Genomic DNA, 26697 nt, shown 5'->3' with positions numbered 1-26697 from the left:
TCTCCGCGGGTGCGGGGCTCCTTTTTTCCTCACCTCGGCCTGCACATGTGCCGCCTTCCTTCTCCCTAGCAGTCTCCGTCCACACCTGGACCCCACGGCGAGGGGGACCCGGCTCGCTGGCCCGCGGCTTCCCGGCCCGCGGCGCTCCGCCCCGCCCCGCCATCTTCTGTCAGGGTTCCGGTACTCTTCCTCGCACCCCAGTTTCTTTTCCTTGGGGAACTCGCGGCTGTTCGCACTTCTTACTCAATCTTTTCTTAGCTATAAATGAAGTGACAGCAATAAGTGATTTTAAACTCTCGGCTTATGGTTTATTTACAATGTCTGATCGAGTGCTAGCAGCACTGAGCAGATTTTGGGTTTCCGGCGGATGTAATAACATAAACAAATAAAGCCAGTATTAGTACACCACAAAAAAGTTTAAAAAAAAATCTTCCTCTGTCCATTATTAGGCCAGAGTTAAGGAGTCTTTTCTTGCTGTTTATCTCGATGCTAGAGTTTAAGAAAAAGTTCTAAAAAAAATACATTGCCGATTGGAATTTTGAAGATAGGTTTATAGAGAGATGACAGAGAAGACCAAAGCAGAACTTACGCTAGGTATTAAGATTGAAGTTTTCGGTTGAATAAGTCGAATTCCTCAGATTTGTATTGGGTTCTTTGTTGTCTTGTGCTAGGGCTGGGAGCGGATGATTGAGTCCTTCATCTAGAGTTTACAGTCCAGAACGGGAAAGAATTAATATACACAGATAACTATAAAACAGGACAATGTAAAAGATTATAGGACATTCTAAAGGAATATGGGAGCACAGAAAAGCTTATTTGACGCTTTTTGGCAATGGACACTAAAGGAGGCTTCTTGGAGAAAGTGGTATTTGAGGTGGAACTTGAAGGGAAGAATGATTTATAGAGATGAGGAGTTAATGTAAGATTTTGCTAATTAAAGTTTGGGTTCAAAGCAGTATAATTCTTCTTGAAAGTTTGGGAATGTTTCCAAGATGACAAATAGATGTAAACTGCGTAAAAATATTTGGAGTGGTAGTATTAATGATGTGTTTGATGCTAAGTAAGAGATGGTAGAAGACACTCTAGATATTGTTAGTAGGACAGTGCTGTCCAATAAAACTTTCAGTGTTAATGGTAATGTTTTATTTCTGCACTAACACGGTACTCATTAGTCCCATGTGACGAACACCTGCAGTGTGGCTATTGTAACAAGAACGATATTGTAAATTTTATTTCATTTTAATTAATTAAAATTTAAATGATATAGACTCTAGACCTGTTCTGTATTGGACAGCACAGATCTAGAATCTATATCATTGGACACTATGAAATATATTAACTCTAGATAGTGGTGAAGTAAATGAAGGAGTGGACAAATGGCTAGATAGCAGATTTTCAGGTTTTGCAAGCTCGATGGTCTACATGATCTCTGTCACATTTCTTCTTTCTATGCTTTTTGTTGTTGTTGTTCTCTGTAACTGATTTAAAATGTAAAAAACTACTGTTAAAGACCCATTTGGCCCAGCAGCTGTAGTTTGTGGACCTCTGGATTATTTAGACTAGTAGTTCCCAAATTTTCTTGGCTCATGGTGCCCCTAGGACAAAAGAAATACCTAACGGTTCTATCAATATTTATTAAGTGCTTAGGTCCAAACAATTTTAGAAGTTGTTGTTAAGTGATTCTAGCTGCTTAGTAGCCATTTGAAAAAAATTATATACATAAATTGAAGTAAAAGATAATATTTTAATTTTATTCATAAATACTTACAATTATTTACTAATTGGATATGTGTGCCTGTTGAATATTGCACACCTTTTAGATTTTGGAATCAGATTGGATACTGCCACCCTCATTTCCAGTACCACATTGATCAAAAGTACTTGCTTTATATCACAGCAACTGCCAAAAATCCAGCTTTGCGATAATATGTTATCAAAACTAATGTAATGTGAATGGGTACTATTTTGAGCTAGCAGTGATGGATAGATGTTGAGAATTGTTGTTTCTCTCAAAAGTTCAAAATATCCCAGAACACCTTTGTGAGTAAGCTGTAGCACCCCTACCTGTGTGCCAAGTGCACAGTTTTGGAACCAATCAATAATCAATTAATGTGACAATGATCAAAAGTTCAACCATAATAGCATTTTACACATGAAGCTTAATGTGAGAACCTGGAGTCTCCTATTTCTGTTGGAGGTGTAACTTACAGATATGTACTGAATAGAATATTTTTAAAAGAGGACATCAATAAGCTTTGAATCTTATTACTTAATCAACTGCCAGCTGGTCTGCAGGTTAAACAAGAATGATGCACAATGACTGACTCAAACAATGAAGATGTTTAGGTGATCCTGATTTGATAGTATTTACTTTTTTTTTTTTTTTTTTGCGGTACGCGGGCCTCTCACTGTTGTGGCCTCTCCCGTTGCGGGGCACAGGCTTCGGATGCGCAGGCTCAGCGGCCGCGGCTTACGGGCCCAGCCGCTCCGCGGCATGTGGGATCTTCCCTGACCGGGGCACGAACCCACGTCCCCTGCATCGGCAGGCGGACTCTCAGCCACTGCGCCACCAGGGAAGCCCGTATTTACTGTTTTTAATCTGTGAATTTTTAATATATCACTGAATTTGAAAATATTTCCAAAGGAAGAAAAAAATGCAATGCATAGATCATGAAGGCAACTTTAAAGAATTGTTTCTTAATTAGTCATTCAGCAATATTTATAGCTCGTATTATTTACAAAGCGCTGTGCTAGATTCTCAGAATGTAACAGTGAACATAAGAGACACCAGCCCTGTTCTCATGGAGTTTACTGTTGGGGCAAGTGTATGTTGATGCAAATAATCAATAATCAATCTATAATAAGAATAGAAGAGAGTTTTATTGTAGCCAAACTGAGGACTATACCCTGGGAGACAACCTCTCAGATAGCTCTGAGGAACTGTTCTGGAGAAGCATGATTTTCAGCACAGTTTTATATTTTGTCAGAACAAAGAACATCAAACATGACAAGGGTACATTCCTTCAGAGTTTCCAAAAAAGATTAATGCATACACAGCAAGTCAGTATGGCCTGGGAGCCTGGGTAGTGAGCCTTATCATCAAAGGAGTACTAGCACTGAGGTCCCGGAAAAGGAGGCATTTATCTCTATATTCAAAACAGACATTCTTTACTTCTGTACAATATACCCTTTTCTTTAATGGTTAAAGCAGATGTACAGTGTATGTTTGATAAGCCATAACACTGGCTGTTTTAATTAGAATAAAGTGCAAGCCAAATCATGTATAATCCAGAATGGCTTCCCCATACTTCAGTATGTGAAAATTTCTTCCATCAGGTAGTTTGGGAAGATAAAAGGAATAATTAATTTACATAATGGACTTTTAAATTACGGTTGTGGTAATGCCACAAAGGAGACATACACAGTGCTACAAAGAGTACTTTTCTTGGCTTCTTGCCAAGAGAGAATAGCAAATATAAATTTAATGCCGGGAAAGAGCTTTGTGTGTGCAGCAATAAAATGCCAGTGTGGTTAGCGTAGAGAGTGAGGAAGACAGTGGTATGAGATGAAGTCTGAAGTCTGAGAGTCAAGTAGGACCCAAATCTTGTAGAGCTTTGTATGTCCTGGTAAAGAGTTTATTCTCAGTACAGTGGGAAGCTTTTAAAGGGTTTTACGTAAGGGAATGTCTTAAATGTGATTTATGTTTAAGAAGATAACTGCCTACTATGTGGAGAAAGTATTTTAGGGGGATAAGAGTGAAAGTAGGAAGACCACTGAGGTAGAAATTGCAATATTCTACTTGAGAGATGGCAACTTGAATTATGGTGGTGGCACTGAAGATAGAAGTGAATGAATTTGTGATATATATTGGAAATAGAACCACTAAGACTTGGTGATAGATTGAATAGAAGTGGAAATAGCTGTCATACTTGTTTGATCTCAGGAAACGTTTTCAGTTTCACCATTAAGTTGATGTTTGCTGTTAGTTTTTTAAATAGATACTGTTAGTTAGATTAAGGAATTTACCTTGTATTCCTGGTTTGCTAAATTTTTTTTTAACATGAAAGGGTGTTAAAAGTCAGCACACTCTTTTTTTTTTTGCAGTACGCGGGGCTCTCACTGCTGTGGCCTCTCCCGTTGCGGGGCACAGGCTCCAGATGCGCAGGCTCAGCGACCATGGCTCACGGGCCTAGCCGCTCTGCGGCATGTGGGATCCTCCCAGACCGGGGCATGAATCCGTGTCCCCTGCATCGTCAGGCGGCCTTTCAACCACTGCGCCACCAGGGAAGCCCAGTCAGCAAACTTTTTTTTTATCTGTTGAAATGATCTTAGGATTTTCCCCCTTTTAATCTGTTAGTATAGTAAATTGTAAAATTGATTTTCTAATGTTAAACCAGTATTGCATTTCTGGAATATAACCGACATGACCATAATATATTGTCCTTTTCACAACCTTTTCACAAATTGCTGGCTCTTTTTTTGCTGTTCTTTTTAGGATTTTTATATTTATTGTAGTGAAATTAGCATGTAATCTTTCTTTGTTGTACTGTATTTTTCTGGGTATGGGGTGTCTGTGTGTGTATATGAGATGGAGGTGGTTGTGGGTAAGAGAGCTTTTTTTTTTGGTTGCGTTGGGTCTTCATTGCTGCTCATGGGCTTTCTCTAGTTGTGGCGAACGGGAGCTACTCTTCATTGCGGTGTGTGGACTTCTCATTGCGGTGGCTTCTCTTGTTGCGGAGCACGGGCTCTAGGTGCGCAGGCTTCAGTAGTTGTAGCATGCAGGCTCTAGGGCGCACGGGCTTTAGTAGTTGTGGTGCTCGGCCTCAGTAGTTGTGGCTCGAGGGCTCTAGAGTGCAGGCTCAGAAATTGTGGCACACGGGCTTAGTTGCTCCGCAGCATATGGAATCTTCCTGGACCAGGGCTTGAACCCGTGTCTGCTGCATTGGCAGGCAGATTCTTAACCACTGTGCCACCAGGGAAGTCCCAAGAGAGCTTTCTTTAGATACAAAATAATTAACTTGAAGTAGTGAAGGTGGTTGCTTTTGGGAAAGAGGATAGTATGTAATAGCTTATATTTTTAAATTAAAAATATTATTTTAAGTAGATATAGGTGTTATCTGTGAACAGGAGGTAAGTGAAACCAGAAGAATGGGTAAGCAGACTGAGAAAGTGATGGAGGACAAAAGGAGAGGGTCAGAGATCAAATCCTAGAAGATACCCATCACCTTATATCTATATTAACAGCTAATTAAATAAATCAATACTGAAAAATAAGCAGACTTTTACTTCAGGTTCAAGTTCATTATGAAGTATTGTTCTTTAATTTGACTTTTGTTATATATGATGAAAGCATGTAAAATAAGATATCTTTTAAGTACCTTTTTTTTGTTGTTTTGGTTTTTTACTTATTGCTAGAAGTGTAAGAACATTGATTCTGACAGTTTGTGTATGGGTATTTTTTTTTCTAAGTAAGTATTTTAGTCTTTTTATCTATCTATCTGTCTATTTATTTATTTTTGGCTGCCTTGGGTCTTTGTTGCGGGGCGCTGGCTTCACATTGCAGTGGCTTCTCTTGTTGCGGAGCACAGGCTCTAGGCGCGTGGGCTCAGTAGTTGTGGCTCGCGGGCTCTAGAGTGCAGGCTCAGTAGTTGTGGCGCAGGCTTAGTTGCTCCGTGGCATGTGGGATCTTCCCGGACCAGGGCTCAAACCCACGTCTCCTGCCTTGGCAGGCGCCACCAGGGAAATCCATATGTATGTGGTATTAATTTAGTATTGTAGTAGAAATGCTAATATTGTTGAGTCAGAATCTCTAGCTATTCTGTTTTTTGAAATCTGCAATGGAATTTTTTCTTACCCAGGGATAAAGTTCTAAGGTTAAAATGCATAAAGTGGAAATATAGGTATGGATAGGTAGGAGATAAGACCAGTTAAAGAAACTTCAGGTTATGCTTCTTATTGCACACTCTTTCCAAGACAAATACTCATTGAGTGAGATTGTAAACATAATCAACTACACTGTTTAAAATGGTTTTTCCCCCATTTATTTATTTATTTATTTATTTAGGCTGCCCCAGGTCTTTGTTGCAGCATGCAGACTTAGTTGCAGAAGGATGAGGCATCTAGTTCCCCAACCAGAGATCGAACCTGGGCCCCCTGCATTGGGAGTGCAGAGTCTTACCCACTGGACCACCAGGGAAGCCCCTAAAATGTTATTTTTATGTCTTAAATTTTTTTTTGCTGGAGTACTTAAAGTTAAATTTTCATAAGATAAATATGCATTTATGCAAATCTACTTTATGCAAATATCAGTATTTTGATAGCTGATTGACTATATTTTGAGATTGAATTATTATATAATCCATAAACTCATATAAACTAGGACAAATTTTTATTTGAACCGTTAAAGTCCATATCATTCCAATCAGAGTTAGTCACTGATTTCCTTTTGAGTATGAGAATTTTCCAGGATTGGTAATTATAAGAGAGTAGTTTAAAATCCTCAAAATTTCTCGTGTTTCATAGCCCCATAGTGAAGTTTTCCCTTTTTTTGCGGGGGGGCCCTCCCACAGAAAGTAATCCTGAAATTACAACTCTGCTCTGCTCTTAATCTCTTCACAGATTACAACTTCTCTTCCTTTTTTCTCACCTTTTCTCATATTGTGTATTTGTTACAGAAACAGTTTTTCTTCGAAAATGGATGGGATGTCTTCAGAGGCTAATGAAGAAAAGTAAGTTTGGGAAATGCAGCTAAAAACGTTAAACTCTTTATCAGGGAAAGATACTTTTCCAATTAGTAAGACATGTTTATAACTTTTGAAATGTTTTCCCAGTCTGTTCCAGGGAAAAGAGTTAAATGTTACAGAGTCACAGCACTCCCTGCCATATCTTTATATAAACTCATCTAAAGTCAAAACTGAGAGGGACTTTAGAGACCAATTCCTATCTCTTCAATTTAAGGATGAGAAAATTGAGGCCCAAAGAAATGAAATGATTTGTCTAAAGTTGGCATCACAAACTAGTGGCAGTTTACAGCCTACAGGCATATATATATATGACAAAGAAAAAATTGTCTAAACAATAAACAATGTTTTTTAATTTTTGAATTAGTTGCCAAAATTTCAAGATTTCATACAATTAGATTTTCAGCTTTTCCTGAAAAATCAAGTGGTGCAACACTGGGCTCATATTCTTGCTTGGCAACAACTAACCTGAGCAGAGTACATAATAGCTGTGATGATCAAACCAGGCAGGAAGGAATTCCCCTTTATAGTCTCAATACCACCTATTTTTCTTGCATCTGCTAAGTTGTTTGTTTGGCTGCCATAGCCAGTTGAATATTCAAAACCTGGTCTAAAAATCACACTGTAGTGAAACCAGAACTAGAGTCTCTTGATTTATGGTCCATTTATCTCTTTTTTTTGGGGGGGGGGGCTGCACTGCAGCTTGCAGGATCTTAGTTCCCTGACCAGGGATTGAACCACGGCTATGGCAGTGAAATCACTGAGTCCTAACCACTGGACTGCCAGATAATTCCCTTTCTTTCTTTTTTTCTTTTGGTCCATTTATCTTATAATTGTGCTTATATAAATCAATATGGTAAATTATGTTTTACTGATTGTTTTTCAAGAGATAGTCTTATGGTATACCATATGTATTTTAAAACACTGACTTTCTAAATACTGAATTTGTCTTGTAATATAAATTTTATTAAGTGAAAGTGATGCCAAGTGTTAAGTGATGACCAATTTAAAAGCATGTAAGGGATGTTGTAATGATGGGTTTTAGAAATTCAGTCTTGTACCACTGTGTATGTAAATTTTTTTTTCCTCTTTCAGTGACAATGTAGAGAGACCTGTTAGAAGACGACATTCCTCAGTAAGAAATACCTATTTAAGCTAATAATTGTTACCTTTTATTGAATGATGACTACATACCACTGTAATTTTGAATGACATCACCATCCCAACCCCACTGGCTTCTATTGCTCTCCAGATAAAGACTCAAATATTTAACCTGGGCTTCCCTGGTGGCGCAGTGGTTGAGAGTCCGCCCGCTGATGCAGGGGACACGGGTTCGTGCCCCGGTCCGGGAAGATCCCACATGCCATGGAGCGGCTGGGCCCGTAAGCCATGGCTGCTGAGCCTGCGCGTCGGGAGCCTGTGCTCCACAACAGGAGAGGCCACAACAATGAGAGGCCCGCGTACCGCAAAAAAAAAAAAAAAAAATTTAACCTGATTACACAATTCTGTAAATATACTAAAATTCCTATTTTATGGGTTTCATGGTAATTTAATACATTCTATGCTATGTAAATTATACTTTAATAAGTCTGTTTAAAAAATATATTTAAATGTGTACAAAGCTGTAGCAAGACACACAATAATCCAACTCAAACCGATTTAAGCACAAAATTTATTGGGTTATGAAATTGAAAAAATCCAAAGATAGGGATGATGTTAGGCACAGTTTAACCAATCAGGTGTTCCAACAGTAGCACCAGATGTTGTAGGGTACTTTCACTGTAAGCATCTTTGCCACAAACACTTTTGCCACATAACTAATTGGCAGCAGTGCAATTTAGCTGTAAAGGTTAAATAACTAATTGATAGTTTGGTTTCATTTCTTCATTGATGCAGTACTCTCATTTTTATATTACATAAATCTGAGATACGCCAAGGTCTCCAAGGCAGAGGTGAACCCATTTCTCCCACAGAATTTTGGAACATCTGTCAACAGACATATGACATTATGCCAAGAACAAACAACAGTGTGGAAGGGTTTTATAATGCAATACAAAGCTCAGTTACAAATATGTATCCTAGTATTTGGAAACTGATAACTTGTCTTAATGAAGAAAGAAATTTTAATGAAAAAGAAAAAACACGATGCCAAACGAAGAGAACGAATCAATAAACAAAAAAATGTATAAAATACTCTGAGCAAAAGACAGAAGGCAAGTGCTTAGGTACAACCCACAAAATAAAATCAGTTATTTGTTCAGTATTGCCATGAATCTACACACATTTTCAAAGTATTCAAGTATTTCATATGTTGCAATAAAGTCTTTAACTTTCTTATTCATTTTTCATGTTTCATTATGTCCTCTTTAATGTCCCTCTTTTATCTTTTACAGCAAAATTGCCTTACGGCCAGTTAGTTATGCAGCAAAAATGTTTGCAGCAAAGATGTCTGTGGCAAATATGCTTATGGTGAAAGTACTGGACATGATCACCAGTACTAGGATTTCATTTTTTATACTCTGATCACTTTCTCTGGGTAATATCCATTATCAGAACAGCTCTCCCTCTGTGATTACTACAGTACATCTAGCTCTCCCAACTTCCAGGTTGAAGTCCTACATGAAAAATCGTGTCTATTTCCTCAGGATAAAAAAAAAAAAAAAAAAGGAAACAGAATACTCAGGATTGAATCATGTTGGCTTGATTATCTTGACCATATCTTGATATGGGTCAAGTCCTCATTACCAAACCAGTCACTGTTGACAAAAGAATATCATGTGTGGATTGTTCTCAGCCAGGGCTACCTGTTGAACCCTAGAGTTGGAGTAGAGCTTTACCAAGACCACATGGGATGAGAGTAGGCAAAATAATTGGGGAATGTGGGCAAGGAGAAGGGAATAGATGCCTAATATTTAAAGCAGCCACAAAGTATACCACTGAGCAGTATGAATTAGGAGTTTTAGAGGTTTTTACAGGAATTTTAGCATCTCTACCTTTCTGCTCATGGTATAACTTGAAATGAAGTGATTATTAATAGACATTGCAGATTTTCTTGAATAATTCTGTTCTAGATTTTGAAATGCAGATTTTCTTGAATAATTCTGTTCTAGATTTTGAAACCCCCAAGGAGTCCTCTTCAGGACCTCAGAGGTGGGAATGGGAATGAAACTGTTCAGGTAAGTCTCTGGTACAAATGCTTTATAGATGACTATTTTCAGTGATATTTTTAATAGTTAGAAACTTTATTAGCTATATGAAGGGAGAATGTCATAAATAATTCTCAATTGAATATGTACAAGTAAGCATCCCATGGCCTTAAGGTTAAAATCCAAACACTTGAGCAAGCTGGTACTCTTGATTTTTAACCCCTATTTGCTTTTCCAGACTTCTTTCTTGCCACTCTCATACATGTATCTCACCATTCAGAACTGTTTACCATTCCCCAAAAAGACATGAACTGTCAAGCCTGCAGGTATTTACATGTGATGTTACCTCTGTCTAGATGGCTAGTCCCTCATTCTTTGTTTATCTGCCAATATTTTATTAAAAATTTTTTTTCAAACACACCGAAACGTAGAAAGAATTTTAGGGTGAATGTTCATATCGTCATTACCTAGATTCTATAATTAATATTTTATCATACTTGGTTTATCATATATTTGTAGTCCTCTATTTTTAAAATTAATTAATTAATTTACTAATTTTGGCTGCGTTGGGTCTTCGTTGCTGCACACGGGCTTTCTCTAGTTGTGGCGAGCGGGGGCTACTTTTCCTTGTGGTGTGCAGACTTCTCATGGCAGTGGCTTCTTTTGTTGTGGAGCATGGGTTCTAGGCACATGGGCTTCAGTAGTTGTGGCTCATGGGCTTAGTTGCTCCTTGGCATGTGGAATATTCCCGGACCAGGGCTCGAACCTGTGTCCTCTGCATTGGCAGGTGGATTCTTAACCACTGCGCCACCAGGGAAGCTGTAGTCCTGTTTCTCTGGTAATTCCTATTTGTTTTCAAGACTCAATTTTGGTATCATTTCTCTCAGAAAATCATCCCTTAACATCTTCTATTGTAATTGTTTACTAATGTCCATTCTAAATTGAGAACTCTCTGAGGTCGGGACTTCGTTATGTGTTTTTTACTATATTATGCCTGGTATATAGTTCACTTTCAGTACATTTTGTTGATTGATGAAATGCGTATAGTTTTGGAGACCATATAATTCTGAGTGCTAACACTACTTCTGCCTCTCTTATCTTTCTATTTCTCAAATACATCAAGCCTTTCCCTGCCTCAGGGCCTTTGCACATGCTCTGCCTAGAATATTTTCCCTCTGCCCAACTCTTCATCTGACTACTAACTAATCCTTCAGGCCTCAACTTAAATGTACTTCCTCAAAGAAATCTTCCATGATTATCAGGCTAAATTATTTTTTATATACAGTTTTTATTCACATTTGAATTTTATATTTGTGTGGATTTTTTGTTTTAATCTGTTTCACCATTAATCTGCATTAGAGTAAGGACTGTATTGTTTCCTTTACCAGTCTTTTTCCATCACTCAGCACGGGATTTGGTATGTGTGGTTTTTTTTAATTTAATGAATGTTTGAATGAGTAAATGACAGATTCATAGACTCATAGAGCTTTAAAACCAACAGGACCTCAATACTAATCTTGAATCTAGTTCCTTCATTATATAGATGAGAAATATGAGGTCCAGAGAGGTTAAATGTTTTGTCTAAGCGCACACAGTTAGTGGCAAACTTCAAATTGGAGCTCTAATCTCCTAATTTCTAACTCAGTGCTCTTTCCAATATACCACACAAATTTCAGGGTTTTTTAGTAAGAAATATAGTAGTATTTACTATGTCCATAATATTGTCATTATTAAGCTCAAAGCTGCCTGTAGTGTCTGCCAAAGATCTTAACAGAGAGGATGATTCTTTGTTATAACAAAACTTGTCCTCAGTTATCCAGAATTAGCACAGTTAAAATTCTCTATGTATTTCATTTGTTTTTGTCTTTTGGTTTTTGTGTTCGGTATCTACGTGAGTAAAAATGTTTGCCATTGTTAAGGAAGATGAGGGAAAATAAAAGTAGTATATTATAATGAAAAGATGCTCAGCATCACTAATCATTAGGGAAATGCAAATCAAAACCACAGTAAGATATCAACTCATACCCATTAGGATGACTACTATTAAAAAAAATAAACAGAAAATAGCAAGTGTTGGGTAGGATGTGGAGTAATTGGAACCCTTGTGCACTGTTGGTGGGAATGTAAATGGTGCAGCTGCTGTAAAAAACAGTGGTTCCTCCAAAAATTAAAATAGAATTACCATATGATCCAGCAATTCCACTTCTGGGTGTATACCCAAAAGAATTGAAAGCAGGGTCTATCATAGCAGTGATATTCAGTGATATTCACAGTAGCCAAAAGGTGGAAACAACCCAGAGTCCATTGATAGATGAATGGATAAACAAAATGTGGTGTCTATGGAATATTATTCAGCCTTAAAAAAAGAAGGAAGATGCAAGAGGGAGGAGATATGAGGATAGATGTATATGTATAGCTGATTCACTTTGTTATAAAGCAGAAACTAACACACCATTGTAAAGCAATTATACTCCAATAAAGATGTTAAAAAAAAAAAAGAAGGAAATTCTGATACCTACTACAATGTGGATGAACCTTGAGGACATTATGTTAAGTGAAATAAATCAGTCACAAAAAGACAAATACTTTATAAATTACACTTATGAAGTACCTACAATGGTCATATTCATAGAGACAGAACGTAAAATTGTGGTTGTGGGGAGGTTGGCGGGGAAAAGGAGGAGTTGTTTAATGGATATACAATTTCAGTTTTGCAAGATGAAAAGATTTCTGGAGATTGGTTGCACGACCATATAGAGGTACTTAACACTACTGAAGTGTACACTTAAAAACAGTTAAGGACTTCCCTGGTGGCACAGTGGTTGGGAATCCGCCTGCCAATGCAGGGGGCACCAGTTCGAGCGCTGGTCCGGGAAGATCCCACATGCCGCAGAGCAGCTAAGCCCATGAGCCACAGCTACTGAAGCCCGCACGTCTAGAGCCCATGTTCTGCAACAAGAGAAGCCACCGCAGTGAGAAGCCCGTGCACCACAATGAAATAAATAAATTAATTTTAAAAAAGTTAAGATGCTTCAGTGTGTTATGCTAAGTAAAATAGTCACAGAAGGAAAAATACTACATGATTCCACTTATATGAGGTGTCTAAAATAGTCAAACTCATGGAAGCAGAGAAGAGAACAGTGGTTGCCAGGGACAGAGAGGAGGGGGAAATGGGGAGTTGCTAATCAACAGGTATAAAGTTTCAGTTATGCAAAATGAATGAGTTCTAGAGATCCGCTGTACAACATTGTCGCTATAGTTAACAGTATTGTATCGTACACTTAAAAATCTGTTAAGAGGGTAGATTAAGTGTTCTTACCACAATAAAATTAAAAAAAAATTTTTTTTAATTTTTTAATTTTATTTTTTTGTACAGCAGGTTCTTATTAGTTATCCATTTTATACATATTAATGTATATATGTCAATCCTAATCTCCCAATTCATCACACCACCACCCCCCAAATTAAAATTCTTAAAAATGGTTAAGATGGTAAATTTTATGTGAATTGTATTTTACTGCAATTAAAAAAAAAATTTTAATCTTAAAAATAGTATAGTAAGGTTACCATAATAGGCAACATATCACTTGTTTTGTTCCCAGTCTTTCTTCTACTTAATTGCAAAATAACCATTCATTTAAAGGAGAGAGAAAAGGTAAGGAATAGTAATCACCTTCCTTAAATATGTTGTTTGTGTCACTGTGCTTATTTTTCACAATGAAAATCATATTCATGTTAAGTGCTTCTATATTGGAATTTTTTGGAGAATCAGATTAATTATCAAAATTAATGATATCACATTAATTCAGAATAAGAACTGGTCTCTGTCTGTCATAATCTTGGAGACCTAATTCACAGTGGTTTCATTAAAAATCATACCATATTAAAAAAAAAATCATACCATATATTCTCTGCCCTTAGGAATCCAATGCTTTGAGAAATAAGAAAAACTCTCGTCGAGTCAGCTTTGCAGATACTATAAAGTAAGTTGAAAATAAAAATAATTAAAACGTTACAGGTAATACTTTTTGTGTGTCACACCAAATATGTTGGTACTAACTGATTCGGTTAATTTGTGTTTCAATTAGAGAAGCTTTAGAAAATTGTTATTTAAAAGGCTGTTATGCTTAAAAGAGAAACATTGAAAGCATCCCCTCTACAGTCCAGAACAAAACAACTGTCTTACGGCTGCTATTTAACATTGTATTGGAGGTGCTAACCAACAAAAAAAAACTAGAGAAAGAAAATGGAGTTACAAAAGTTGGAAAGATGGGGATAAATCTGTCACCTAGCAGATTAAATAATTGAATATTAGGAAAATCCAAGAATATCAATTGAAATACCTCTATAAACAGTAAGTAGCAGGATACAAAATTAATATTTAGAAATTAATATATTTCCTATATAAAAATAATAACCAGATAGAATGTAAATGTCCTTTTTTCCATTATATTATATTTAGTTGCTGTAAATTTAATAATAAAAGAATATAAATTGTACAGGGATTTCCCTGGTGGTCCAGTGGGTAGGACTCTGCACTTCCACTGCAGGGGACACAAGTTTGATCCCTGGTCGGGGAACTAAGATCCCAGATGCCCTGCGGCATGGCCAAAAAAAGAAAAAAAAAAAAAAGAATTGTGCAACTGAAGACAATTTCCTGAATAAAAAGATTTAACATCATAAAGACATCACTTCTCCCTAAGTTATTAATTTAATGTAATTCTTATATGTAATGTTTTTATGATTATTTTCTTTTTTTCTTTTTTTTTTGCTGTACATGGGCCTCTCACTGTCGTGGCCTCTCCCGTTGCAGAGCACAGGCTCTGGACGCGCAGGCTCAATGGCCATGGCTCACGGGCCTAGCTGCTCTGCGGCATGTGGAATCTTCCCGGACCGGGGCACGAACCCGTGTCCCCTGCATTGGCAGGCGGACTCTCAACCACTGCGCCACCAGGGAAGCCCTGATTATTTTCTTGATGCTGAGCAGTATATTTGTATTTCCTCATTGATTGAAGAGTTGTTTAATTGAGAATTTTAACATTCATATCTAGGTGGTAAAGACATCTTGTGGTCATTAATTTTCAGTTATATTGTAGTGAGAGAATGCTAATTTGTATTATTTTGATTTTTATTGAAATTTTCTGTGTGGTCTTGTATATGATCAGTTTCTGTGAATGATCCATCCACTTGAACAGAAGATACATTTTGTATTTTAAGGTGTAGAATTTGATACATATCAAATATATCCATTTTATACATGTTATTTGGGTCTTCTGTAATTTTATATAATTTTAGTCACTTTAATCTGCATGAATTATGAGAGAGGTAAATTAGTCTCTAACTGACAGTGCATCCTACTCTTTCCAGTAGTTCTTCTTTATGAATGTTTATTCTGTGTTTATTGGTACATAGTCACCACTGTTATATCTTCATTCGGGATTGCACTTTCTAGCATTATGAAATATTCATCTTTGCTTTGTTTATTGCTTTTTGACCCAAATTCTACCTAGACTGATGTTAAAATTTCTGTCTTTGTTATATTTTTGTTTTCATTTTTGTGGTATATCTTTGTGTAATGTTTGACCATGTATGAGCAATGGTAAAGTTAGTCTATTTCCTCTCTCCCAACCCAATTTTACTTAATAATATACTTTTATACTATTAAATATGCTTAAACTTCAATTAAAACTTCATTGTATTATATGATATCCTTTGGCATTTATAATGGATGAGGTTATTGGCCTACTTCTTCCTCTCATTTTCTCCCCCTCATTCCCTACCCATCTTTTTAAAATTTTTATTTATTTAAAATTTTTAATTTATTTATTTATTATTTATTTTGGCCACACTGGGTCTTCCTTGCAACACGTGGGCTTCTCTTGTTGCGGTGTGCGGGCTCTAGAGCGCGTGGGCTCAGTAGTTGCGTGGCTCTCGTTGGGGCATGCGGGCTTAGTTGCAGTATGTGGGATCTTAGTTCCTTGACCAGGAATCGAACGTGGTCCCCCTGCATTGGGAGCATGGAGTCTTCACCACTGGACTACCAGGGAAGTTTTTCCCCCACCACCTTTTTTTTAAGTTGTATTATATCTCTTTCTCCCTTTCTGTCACTCTCTTATCTCTCTATCTCTCTCTCTGGGTATTTGACATTAGGTCATCTGTCACATTGTGTCTTAGTTGTATTCTATATAGTTAAATGTTCACATCAGTTCTATTACTATAGTTGCCCTAATTATCTCTTGGTTGGCCAAAGTTTTTTCTCTTATGTTTTCCCAAGAAGGGCTCATTGAAGCAATACTCCCTGAGTTCTTGGGTGCTCAGACTGTTAGTCATAGCCTTTATATTTGAAGATTTAGCTGGATATAAAATCTTCAGTTCACATTTTCTTTTTTTGACTTTGAATATGTTTTGTTTTGTTTTTGTTTTTTATCAAACACCAAAGTCACTGAGGGTTTTTTTTGTTTTCTTTGTTTTTTATACAGTAGGTTCTTATTAGTTATCTATTTTATACATATTAGTGTTTGTATGTCAATCCCAGTCTCGCAATTCATCCCACCACCACCCCACGTTTTCTTTAAGTAACTTGTTAATGTGATTCTGTTATCTTCTGACATTGAATGTTTCTATGAACAAGTCAGAGGAGAGCATGATTTTTCCCCCTCATAAACAACTAGATCTTTTTGACAGGCTACCTAACAGATTTTTTTTTCCTTTATCTTTGAAGTTTATTGACTTAAATACATCTATATTTTGACTGTTTTGGGTCTTGAATCTTGAATTAACCTTTAAATATCATTTTCTATTTCATTATTTAAATTTCGATAGGGACTCAATAATTTAGAAACACAAATTATGTTTAAATTCTTTGCTTTTCTTCTGTATTATATTCTCTCTTAAGTCCTTTTATTTTCTTTTACTTTGTTCAGTTAAAATTTTTTTCTATGTCCTTTACCATATTTTCCAAGATACTTACTTACCCTTATGTCTCTTCCAGTTTTGCCTTCATTCTGTGATGATTATATTTTTTCTTCTGCTTCTTTCATGAGTTTCATCTATTTGTGTGTCATTTCCTGTTTTCTTACCATCTTTTCCTTGAGTTCTTGTATTTCTGCTTTCATTTCTGTCTTTGATAGAGATGATTGCTTTGTTATGTTTTTTAAGTCCATAGCAAACTGTATGCATACAATTTTCATTTTCTCTGGGACAACATTTTTCTGAGTGTTTTTCTTATGTTAATAAGTTATGTTATACTTTGCTTTCTTTTAATCTTACAGTGTCCTTATGGATTGTATACTTTTTACTCATCATTGAATGGGTTGGGTTTTCCTGAACCACCTATTTTCAAGACATTTCTGTGGAGGGAGAGGGGATGTAATGGTGTTCCAGGGTACCTGTCTTTTTGTAAACAGGCTCTCCTTTTAGTTATCATAAAGATAGCTTGTCTACTTAATATCACCTTCTTCAAATTTTATCTTCTGTATAATTCAGACTTCTTTAACTTGGCCTATTGTGAGGTGAGCTCCTAGGTCAATTTAACCTTGAATTTAAACATTTTAGGATGAGGCTTGATTGTTTCTTGTCCAGAAGTCTTCCTAGGAAAGTCCTAGGCTTTGATCTGCATTGTTTCGCATTCCTCATTTGTTCCTCTCTCTCCTCTGAATTCTTTATCTTAACAAACCTTTAGGATCAGACAGATTAAAGAAATTCAATTCTGTATTTGCCGTATAAAACATGATTTTGCATTAGGATAAGTTTATAGTTGCCCAGGATTTCAGTTGTGGGGCTATTGGGAACATGTTTTCTTCTTTTCCTTAGAGGAGTAGTAAGTAGATGTTGGTAAGGGGTGAAGAAGGGGGTTCCCACTTAGCGGCAGACTATGTAACATCTTTCTGTTACTGAGTAGTTCCAAACAGTAGGTACCTTCTGAAATATATATTCATTGTTGTCGATTGATAGTAATTTTAATTGTTTTATACTTCTTTTCTATCCATCTTTTATCCATAAATCAATTAATGTCTTCCTGGATAAACATGAGTTGTCAGTATTTCATATGTATTCTGGGAGTGGGGGGTGGGAAAGACATAGTAAGATTTGGTATTATCAGGGAAGACTAGCTATTGCCTGCCATAGACTTCCCTAGGTGGTATATTCCTTGGTGACGTTGCTAGTCTTCCTAGATCTTGCCCTTGGCTTTGCAGTCTCCGTATTGTTTTTTTCTGTACCCAAAATGGGCCTATCTCTTAGAGATGGACTTCTACTAAACAGATTCACTAGAGATTTGTGTATAAATAAGAATGCTACTACTAAATATATCATGAGAACCAAATCAAATGAATCAGAACCCTTATTTGAGTAGATCTATACATTCCTTATAGGCATTCTACCTAAGAAAGTAAATTATAATGTAAATATGGCTTGCTGATCATGGAATCGGAACTATTAGTTATTTGAATGGTTCAGAATGTTTAATGGCACCAGGCTAATGAATCCATGTCCACAGTAGGTACATACACACCTATTGCAAGCCTTGAATGATTCTGTCTGTATACCCCCAGTATACTCCTTGAATAGGTGTGGCCAAGGTTTGATTTAATAACTCATTTTCTCCCCTTTGTTTCAGACTGACTTTTCCTTCACATGCTATTTTTTTGGGTGTTTTTTTTTTTTTTTGTCTGTGCCACTTGGCTTGTGGATCTTAGCTCCCTGACCAGGGATTGAACCCAGGCTACTTGGTGAAAGCGCTGAGTCCTAACCACTGGACTACCAGGGAATTTCCTTACATGTTTTCTTTAGGAATATTAATGTTAATGTAAAAATAACTATTTTAAATTTTCTGTTAAGCATTTGATTGTTCCTTGTGCTGTGTTAGATATTTTTGTGTAAATAACCTTTTTTCTTTTGAGTTACTTCCTTGGGATTATAGTCCCCAAAGTAGAATTGCCAGACTTAAAAGAAGAAACGGTTACATAGTCATTATAACATTTTTGTTATTGGTTTTAGTACCTCTAGTAATGTACCTTTTTTTCCTAAGGCACTGTAAAGATTAGATTTTAACACTTAATTTTAGCTGATTTTATTGTTATCTTAGTTATTTTAATTTGGACTTTATTTTTCATTACTATTTTTTCTATATTTTGTTCATTTATGCTTTTTTTTCCTTCTCATTTTGAAATGTTTCATTTTTTATTTCCTTGTCTACCCAGACGATATTGAAGAAAATATTTTAAAGTTTTTGTGTGGTTAAAACCTTTAAATTTTGTGTTATTAAAGCATGTGTCTTTCTTGGTTCATAAATAATTTTTGCAACAGACTGTAACTTTGAAAGCTTTCCTTGCATCACAGACACTATATAGGTTGAAAAAAAAAATGAGAGAGCAAGGAACAACCATAATTAAGATAAATATACAGAAAGATAAATATGGAGGAAAGAATTATTTTGCCCTTTCAGTTAGGTGTCTCCATATGTTTGCTAAATATGTTTTATTAATTATATACATTTACAACTTACTCTTTGTCTACCTAATATGTGGTGTTCTAAAATTTGGATCTTAAGGCATCTAAATATATTTCTGCATTTTCTTCTTTGTATTTCTTTCATTTTTTCCTCTGACTTCTTTTTTTTACATGTAATTTGGCTTATTCATCGTTAGTTTTCAAAACTTTCTTCCTACTGTATGATAGCAACATTGTTTAGTTCTAATACTTTTTTGCTATGAAACTTAATGTGTTGGATGACTTCATAATTATTTTTTCTGTTGTTTATCCACAGATAATTTTTAGCTGTGAAAATTTTTAATTTGTAACTTACAGGTTGTAGATTGAGTTTAAAATTTTAAAAAATTTAGTCAGTAGCCATTTTTTAATAGGGTAGCTCAGCCAATTTACATTTGTTAAAATCAGTACACCTATTCTCCCTGTATTATTGTTGGTTAAATTTAACTTTATTGTTGCAGATTTTTGTTTTGTATTTAAACAAGAATGGATATTGGATTTTATAAATGCTTTTGACCATCTATTAAAATAACTAGGGCTTCCCTGGTGGCGCAGTGGTTGAGAGTCTGCCTGCCGATGCAGGGGACATGGGTTCGTGCCCCGGTCCGGGAAGATCCCACATGCCACGGAGCAGCTAGGCCCGTGAGCCACGGCCACTGAGCCTGCGCGTCTGGAGCCTGTGCTCCGCAACGGGAGAGGCCACAACAGTGAGAGGCCCATGCACCGCAAAAAAAATAAATTAATTAATTAAGTGGTTTGCAAAGTTTCGTGCTGGAGATTTCTCACTGGATGATGCTCCATGGTCAGGTAGACCAGTTGAAGTTGATAGCAATCAAACTGAAACAATAATTGAGAGCAGTCAGTGTTATACCATGCGGGAGATAGCCGACATACTCAAAATATCCAAATCAAGCGTTGAGAATCATTTGCACTAGCTTGGTTATGTGAATAGCTTTGATGTTTGGGTTCCACATAAGTTAAGCAAAAAAACCCTTCTTGACCATATTTCTGCATGCGATTCTCTACTGAAACATAATGAAAATGTTCCATTTTTAAAACAAATTGTGATGGGCAATGAAAAGTGGATACTGTACAATAATGTGGCATGGAAGAGATCTTGGGCAAGTGAAATGAACCACCACCAACCACACCAAAGATGTTGATGTTCTGTATATGGTGGAATTGGAAGGGAGTCCTCTATTATGAGCTTCTTCCAGAAAACCAAATGATTCATTCCAACAAGTACTGCTCCCAATTAGACCAATTGAAAGCAGCACTCGATGAAAAGAGTCCAGAATTAGTCAACAGAAAACGCATAATCTTCCATCAGGATAACACAAGACTGCATGTTTCTTTCATGATTGGGCAAAAACTGTTAAAACTTGTATGGGAAGTTGTGATTCATCCGCTGTATTCACCAGACATGGCACCTTTGGATTTCCATTCATTTTGGTCTTTACAACATTCTCTTAATGGAAAAAATTTCAATCCCCTGGAAGACTGTAAAAGGCACCTGGAATAGTACTTTGCTCAAAAAGATCCATCTTTTGGGAAGATGGAATTATGAAGTTGCCTGAAAAATGGCAGAAGGTAGTGGAACAAAAAAGGCTGAATATGTTGTTCAATAAAGTCCTTGGTGAAAATGAAAAATGTACCTTTTATTTTTACTTAAAAAACCAGGGCTTCCCTGGTGGCGCAGTGGTTGAGAGTCCGCCTGCCGATGCAGGGGACGCGGGTTCGTGCCCCGGTCCGGGAGGATCCCACATGCCGCGGAGCGGCTGGGCCCGTGAGCCATGGCCGCTGAGCCTGCGCATCCTGAACCTGTGCTCCGCAACGGGAGAGGCCACAACAGTGAGAGGCCCGTGTACCGCAAAAAAAAAACCAAAAAACCAAAGGCACTTTTTGGCCTACCCAATAAAACATTGCTAGGGAATTCCGTGACAGTCCAGTGGTTAGGACTCTGTGCTTCCACTGGAGGGGGCACAGGTTCTATCCTTGGTCAGGGAACTAAGATCCTGCAAGCCACACTATTTAAAAAAAAAAAAAAACAACCTTGCAGATTTTCAGTAATCTTTATTTTGTTTTCTAGAGTATTCCAGACAGAGCCTCATATGTGTGCGGTGCAGCCAAACAAAAACAAAAACATTGCTAGATGCAGTTTGCTTATATTTTGGGATTTCTGCACTAATATTCATATGTGAGATTGGCCTATGGATTTTGTTGTGTGCTATTCTTACTTGGTTTTACTATAAAATCAATCAGAAAGCTTTATTTTACCTATCTCAAAACAGACTATAAATTAATATCTTAGTGTTCTAATTAAAACTTCCAGATTTTCGGGAGTTCCCTGGTGTCCTGCTGGTTAGGATTCTGGGCTTTTACTGCCATGGCCTGAGTTCAATCCCCGGTCAGGGAACTGAGATCCTGCAAGCCACACGATTAAAAAAAAAAACAAAAAAACCTTGCAGATTTTCAGTAATCTTTATTTTGTTTTCTAGAGTATTCCAGACAGACCCTCATATGAAAATAGTGAAAAAGTCAGAAATTTCAGGTAAATTTGTTACTGCAATCCCTGCTAAATCTGTTGTCTATATAATTATGCTGTGGTTATCTAACCAGATAATTGGTATAACTTAGTATCCATCTTATTGCTTAAAAAGTGTAACTTGAGCCATGGGAGACAGAACGTAAGGTACATCATTAGTATTTTTTTTTATTGTTGTTAATGTCCTTATGCAATTTTTCTAATGCTTAATCAGTGTATTATTGAAAAACTTTAATCTTTTCTCTATAGAAACAGAAGCAGGAGGAAATGTCCTATTTATGCAGTAAGTAAAAAAATGTGATGTAAATTATACTTTAAAACGTGTTTATTCCTATTAAATGAACTATTTTTAAAGTTAAAATTCTTTTTGTTTTTTATTTCCATTCCCTTTTGTGGAATACTTAGGATTAATTCAGAAAACAAATTCTTTGCATAATTTAATATACTGCTATAGTTGATAAGTATGTGCATTGTACACCTTATCCTATTAAGAGGGATGAAACATTCTACTTTCATATATAAATCCTCAAATACATGAGCTAGTACAAAACAATAAATACCAAGTCCTCAGATTTTTTTCATTAAACTAGTTTTTCTTATTATAACATTAATACAAAAATTAAATAGCAGTAGGCTTGAACAAATGAAAACATGCTTATCTTAATCATAAGAGAAATACAAACTTAGACTATATTGAGACATAATTTTTCATCTAATCAGTTAAGAATATAGGTAAAAAGTCTCATTGCTAGTGGGTATATATTGTAGAAGGCAATTGGCAATATCATTCAGAATTTTAAATGCACATGCTCTTTGGCTCCGAGATTTCATGTCTGGGAATTTATCTTACCAATACACTTGTAAATGTGTGAAATGATGATATAAAGTTATTCACTGTAACATTTATTTTAATAGTAAAAAATGTAAAAGATCCTAAAGGTCCATCAGTAAGGGACTGGTTAAATAAATTACAATTTTTTCATGTAATTGAGTAGTGTTGAGCTGGAAAAAAAAAAAGATTATCTTTATATATTGACACAGAAAAATCTCTAGGCCATATTACTTAGGCTCCTTACAGATAACCACTGTTGATAATTTTGGATGTCCTTGCAGAAATTTTATATGTATATCCAAGTGCATGGTTTATCTTTATCTTTTTTTTTTTTAAACAAGACAAAAATGGGATCACTCAGTGTCTTTGGCACTTTCCATGTTGTTACATGTACATCTCCCTCAGTCTATTATAATCTGTTGTATGTCTGCACCAACATTTAGTCAGCTCCCCATTGATGGACATTTGGGTTAACTTTTTTTTGGCGACGCCACGCCACGCCCTGGGATCTTAGTTCCCCAGTCAGGGATTGAACCTGGGTCCCCTGCAGTGGAAGCGCAGAGTCCTAACTGCTGGACTGCCAGGAAATTCCCTGGGTTGTTTCCTTTGACTTACCTTTTTTTTTTTTAAAGCTACATTTCTAGAAAATGAGTTGCTTTACAGGTCATTCGTTTTTTCGTTGTTTTTTTTTTTTAATTTATTTTAATTTTGGCTGCGTTGGGTCTCCGTTGCTGCGCTCAGGCTTTCTCTATTTGTGGGGAGTGGGGGCTACTCTTCATTGCAGTGCGGGCTTCTCACTGCAGTGGCTTCTCTTGTTGCGGAGCACTGGCTCTAGGCGTGCGGGCTTCAGTAGTTGTGGCATGTGGGCTCAGTAGTTGTGGCTCCCAGGCTCTAGAGCACAGGCTCAGCAGTTGTGGCTCACAGGCTTAGCTGCTGTGAGGAATGTGGGATCTTCCTGGACCAGGGCTCAAAGGCGTGTCCCCTGCATTGGGCAGGTGGATTCTTAACCACTGCACCACCAGGGAAGCCCCTACAGGTCATTCTTAAAAAAAAAAAAAACAGGGCCTCCCTGGTGGCGCAGTGGTTGAGAGTCCGCCTGCCGATGCAGGGGATACGGGTTCGTGCCCCGGTCTGGGAGGATCCCATATGCCGCGGAGCGGCTGGGCCCGTGAGCCATGGCTGCTGAGCCTGCGCATCCGGAGCCTGTGCTCCGCAACGGGAGAGGCCACAACAGTGAGAGGCCCGCATACCACAAAAAAAAAAAAAAAAAAAAAAAAAAAAAAAAAACAGGGAATTCCCTGGCGGTCCAGCGTTTAGGACTCCGTGCTTCCACTGCAGGGGACCCGGGTTCGATCCCTGGTCAGGGAATTAAGATCCCGCAAGCCTCGTGACACGGCCAAAAAAAAAAAATTATTTTTAATAAAAAATTAAAAAGAAAAAACAAGCAGCATGTATTAAGCATATTTTTATAGTGTTCTTGAAATTTAGATATCTGAAAAAATTTAATGGTAAGGTCCTTTAATTGCCTTGTAATTTTTTCTGCCAGTATTAGATGAGTCTTTTTTTAAAGATGTCTTTGGAGTTTTCTGCCAGTCACCATGCGAAAACCTATTGCCTACCCTACTCTTTCAACTGTTGTGATTCTTGGTAATTGTCAAGAGTATAGATTTTTAAATTACTTTATAATTTTTAGGAATAAGAATCCAGAAGATAACTACTGTGAGATAACTGGTGAGTATGATCAGAGTACTTTTCTTATCATACGTTTTTCTCTTTATCTAGATTCCTTGAACAGTAATATGTAAGAGAACCATGAACAAAAAATGTAGAGAAAGTGTTCATCTTTACACAAAATCTTTAGTTTAAAATTTCACAAACTTACTAATATTTCTCTCAAACCTGCTGTTCCTCTTGTTCTCTGTCTTGAACTCCCACTCACTGTCATTCACTCAAGTCAGGAATTGAGTCATGTTTTACCTTTTCCTCCTTTCCCCATATCCATTTGGCCCTATTCTCTTTGATTTTTTTTTCCTTTTTTTCTGGCTCTGCGGCTTGCGGGATCCTAGTTCCCAGACCAGGGATCGAACCTGGGCCCCATGCAGTGGTAGCGAGGAGTACTAACCACCGGACCACCAGGGAATTCCCCAGGCCCTATTCTCTTTCAATTCTGTCTCCAAAATATCTGGCCCACCTGTTAGTTATTCTCTGTTCCTTCTGCCCGTATTTGAATTCAAGTCCTCACTGTTCTTTCTTGAGCTGTTGTATTTAGTTTCTTACCCTTCTAGTCCATTCTACATATTTCTAAATCTTATCATATTATCTCCCAGGTTAGAATTGTTCAGTGACACTATTTTCCTTACAGGATAAAACCCACACTCTTTAGCATAAACTTGGAAAACCTTTTATAATTTGGCTTGTTTTTTTCTCCAACTTTATCTCCAGCCCTTTATAGGCATCCTGTGCTCTAGCCCATGAATAACTACTTGCATTTTCCCATGTGGACTTTTTTCCTGCCTGTATCCATTTGTAAATGCTATTTCCTCTGCCTAAAGTGATCTTCCTAATACAGTTTGTCTAACAGTGTTCTCATCTTTCACTTAACTTAGCTTTTCACTTAGCTTAACTTTAGTGCTTTCAAAGTAGCCAGTCCACAAACTGTTACAGTCCTTGACAGAAAAGGAACTTGCAATAGAATGTAAACCAACTATGGCAGTAAGCTACTGTTTAGTTAGCGGCATATTTGTCTTAGCAAAGCTCTACTGATGAAAGGAATTTTACATCAGCTGCAAGCTCCTTATCTCAAAATGAATTAATTAATTAATAATAACCAGTTCACCATCTGGCAACATACGTTAAGTAATACTGGCTTAAATCGAGCCTTCGCTGACAAAACCAAGGAGTTAGTCACTCTGTTTTGTGCTCTTACAACACCCCTTTTATTTCTTAGTCTATTGTAGATTTTTTTAAATATAAATTTATTTATTTATTTTTATATTTGGCTGTGTTGGGCCTTTGTTGCTGCGCACAGGCCTTCTCTAGTTGCCGTGAGTGGGGGCTACTCTTCGTTGTGGTGCACAGGCTTCTTATTGCGGTGGCTTCTCTTGTTGCGGAGCACGGGCTCTAGGGCGCGTGGGCTCAGTAGTTGTGACTCGCAGGCTCTAGAGTGCAGGCTCAGTAGTTGTGGCGCACGGGCTTAGTTGCTCCACAGCCTGTGGGATCTTCCCGGACCAGGGCTCAAACCCCCGTCCCCTGCATTGGCAGGCAGATTCTTAACCACTGTGCCACCAGGAAAGTCCCTATTGTAGAATTTATCATGCTGTATTTTAGGTATTTACTTTTGGCTCTTTTATTAAACTAGGAACTCTTGAGTCCAGAAATTTTGTCTTGTTCTTTGTGCTTTAGTATATGGTTGAGTTCTGGGGCACATAATAGGTTCTGAAACAATATTTGTTAAGTAAATGACAAGAATGGAAGCTGGATATGTAAATAAGCCTTTAATAAAAAGCCCATAATTACTTCATCATATTCAGTCGAGGTTACCAAAAACTCTCTGAAATATTCTAAATATTTACCTTTAAACTTAAGAATTTTAAAATGTATTTCCTGTTTCATTATAGCATCTTCAGTCCCTTCCTTATTTCCAACATCCAGTTTGTTACCTGAACCTTTATATTGCAGTTCTAGAATATCTTTTTTTTCTTTTTTTTTTTGCAACTTCTATTCTTTTTATTTATTTTTTTATACAGCAGGTTCTTATTAGTCATCCATTTTATACATATTAGTGTATATATGTCAATCCCAATCTCCCAATTTATCACACCACCACCCCCACCACCACCACTTTCCCTCCTTGGTGTCCATACGTTTGTTCTCTACATCTGTGTCTCTATTTCTGCCCTGCAAACCGGTTCATCTGTACCATTTTTATAGGTTCCACATAGATGC

General features: G+C 37.0%; 1 protein-coding gene across 1 annotated transcript in view; it reads left to right on the top strand.

The window, feature by feature from the left end:
* Positions 1–6693: 6693 nt before the first annotated feature.
* KNL1 (kinetochore scaffold 1) overlaps positions 6694–26697 on the top strand; it is a gene marked incomplete at both ends in the record, with an annotated part of 57161 nt that continues 37157 nt past the window's right edge. The window contains 7 exons of the mRNA XM_079701250.1: positions 6694–6728; positions 7836–7875; positions 9851–9916; positions 13808–13869; positions 21874–21926; positions 22170–22203; positions 24446–24483. Coding sequence (XP_079557376.1) covers positions 6694–6728; positions 7836–7875; positions 9851–9916; positions 13808–13869; positions 21874–21926; positions 22170–22203; positions 24446–24483 — 328 coding nt within the window. The remainder of the gene's footprint in view (positions 6729–7835; positions 7876–9850; positions 9917–13807; positions 13870–21873; positions 21927–22169; positions 22204–24445; positions 24484–26697) is intronic.

The sequence above is a fragment of the Hyperoodon ampullatus genome, assembly GCF_949752795.1.
Source record: "Hyperoodon ampullatus genome assembly, chromosome: 3".
Classification (NCBI taxonomy): Eukaryota; Metazoa; Chordata; class Mammalia; order Artiodactyla; family Ziphiidae; genus Hyperoodon; species Hyperoodon ampullatus.
The sequence above is the reverse complement of the archived record's forward strand: the minus strand, read 5'-3'. Positions and strand labels throughout refer to the sequence as shown.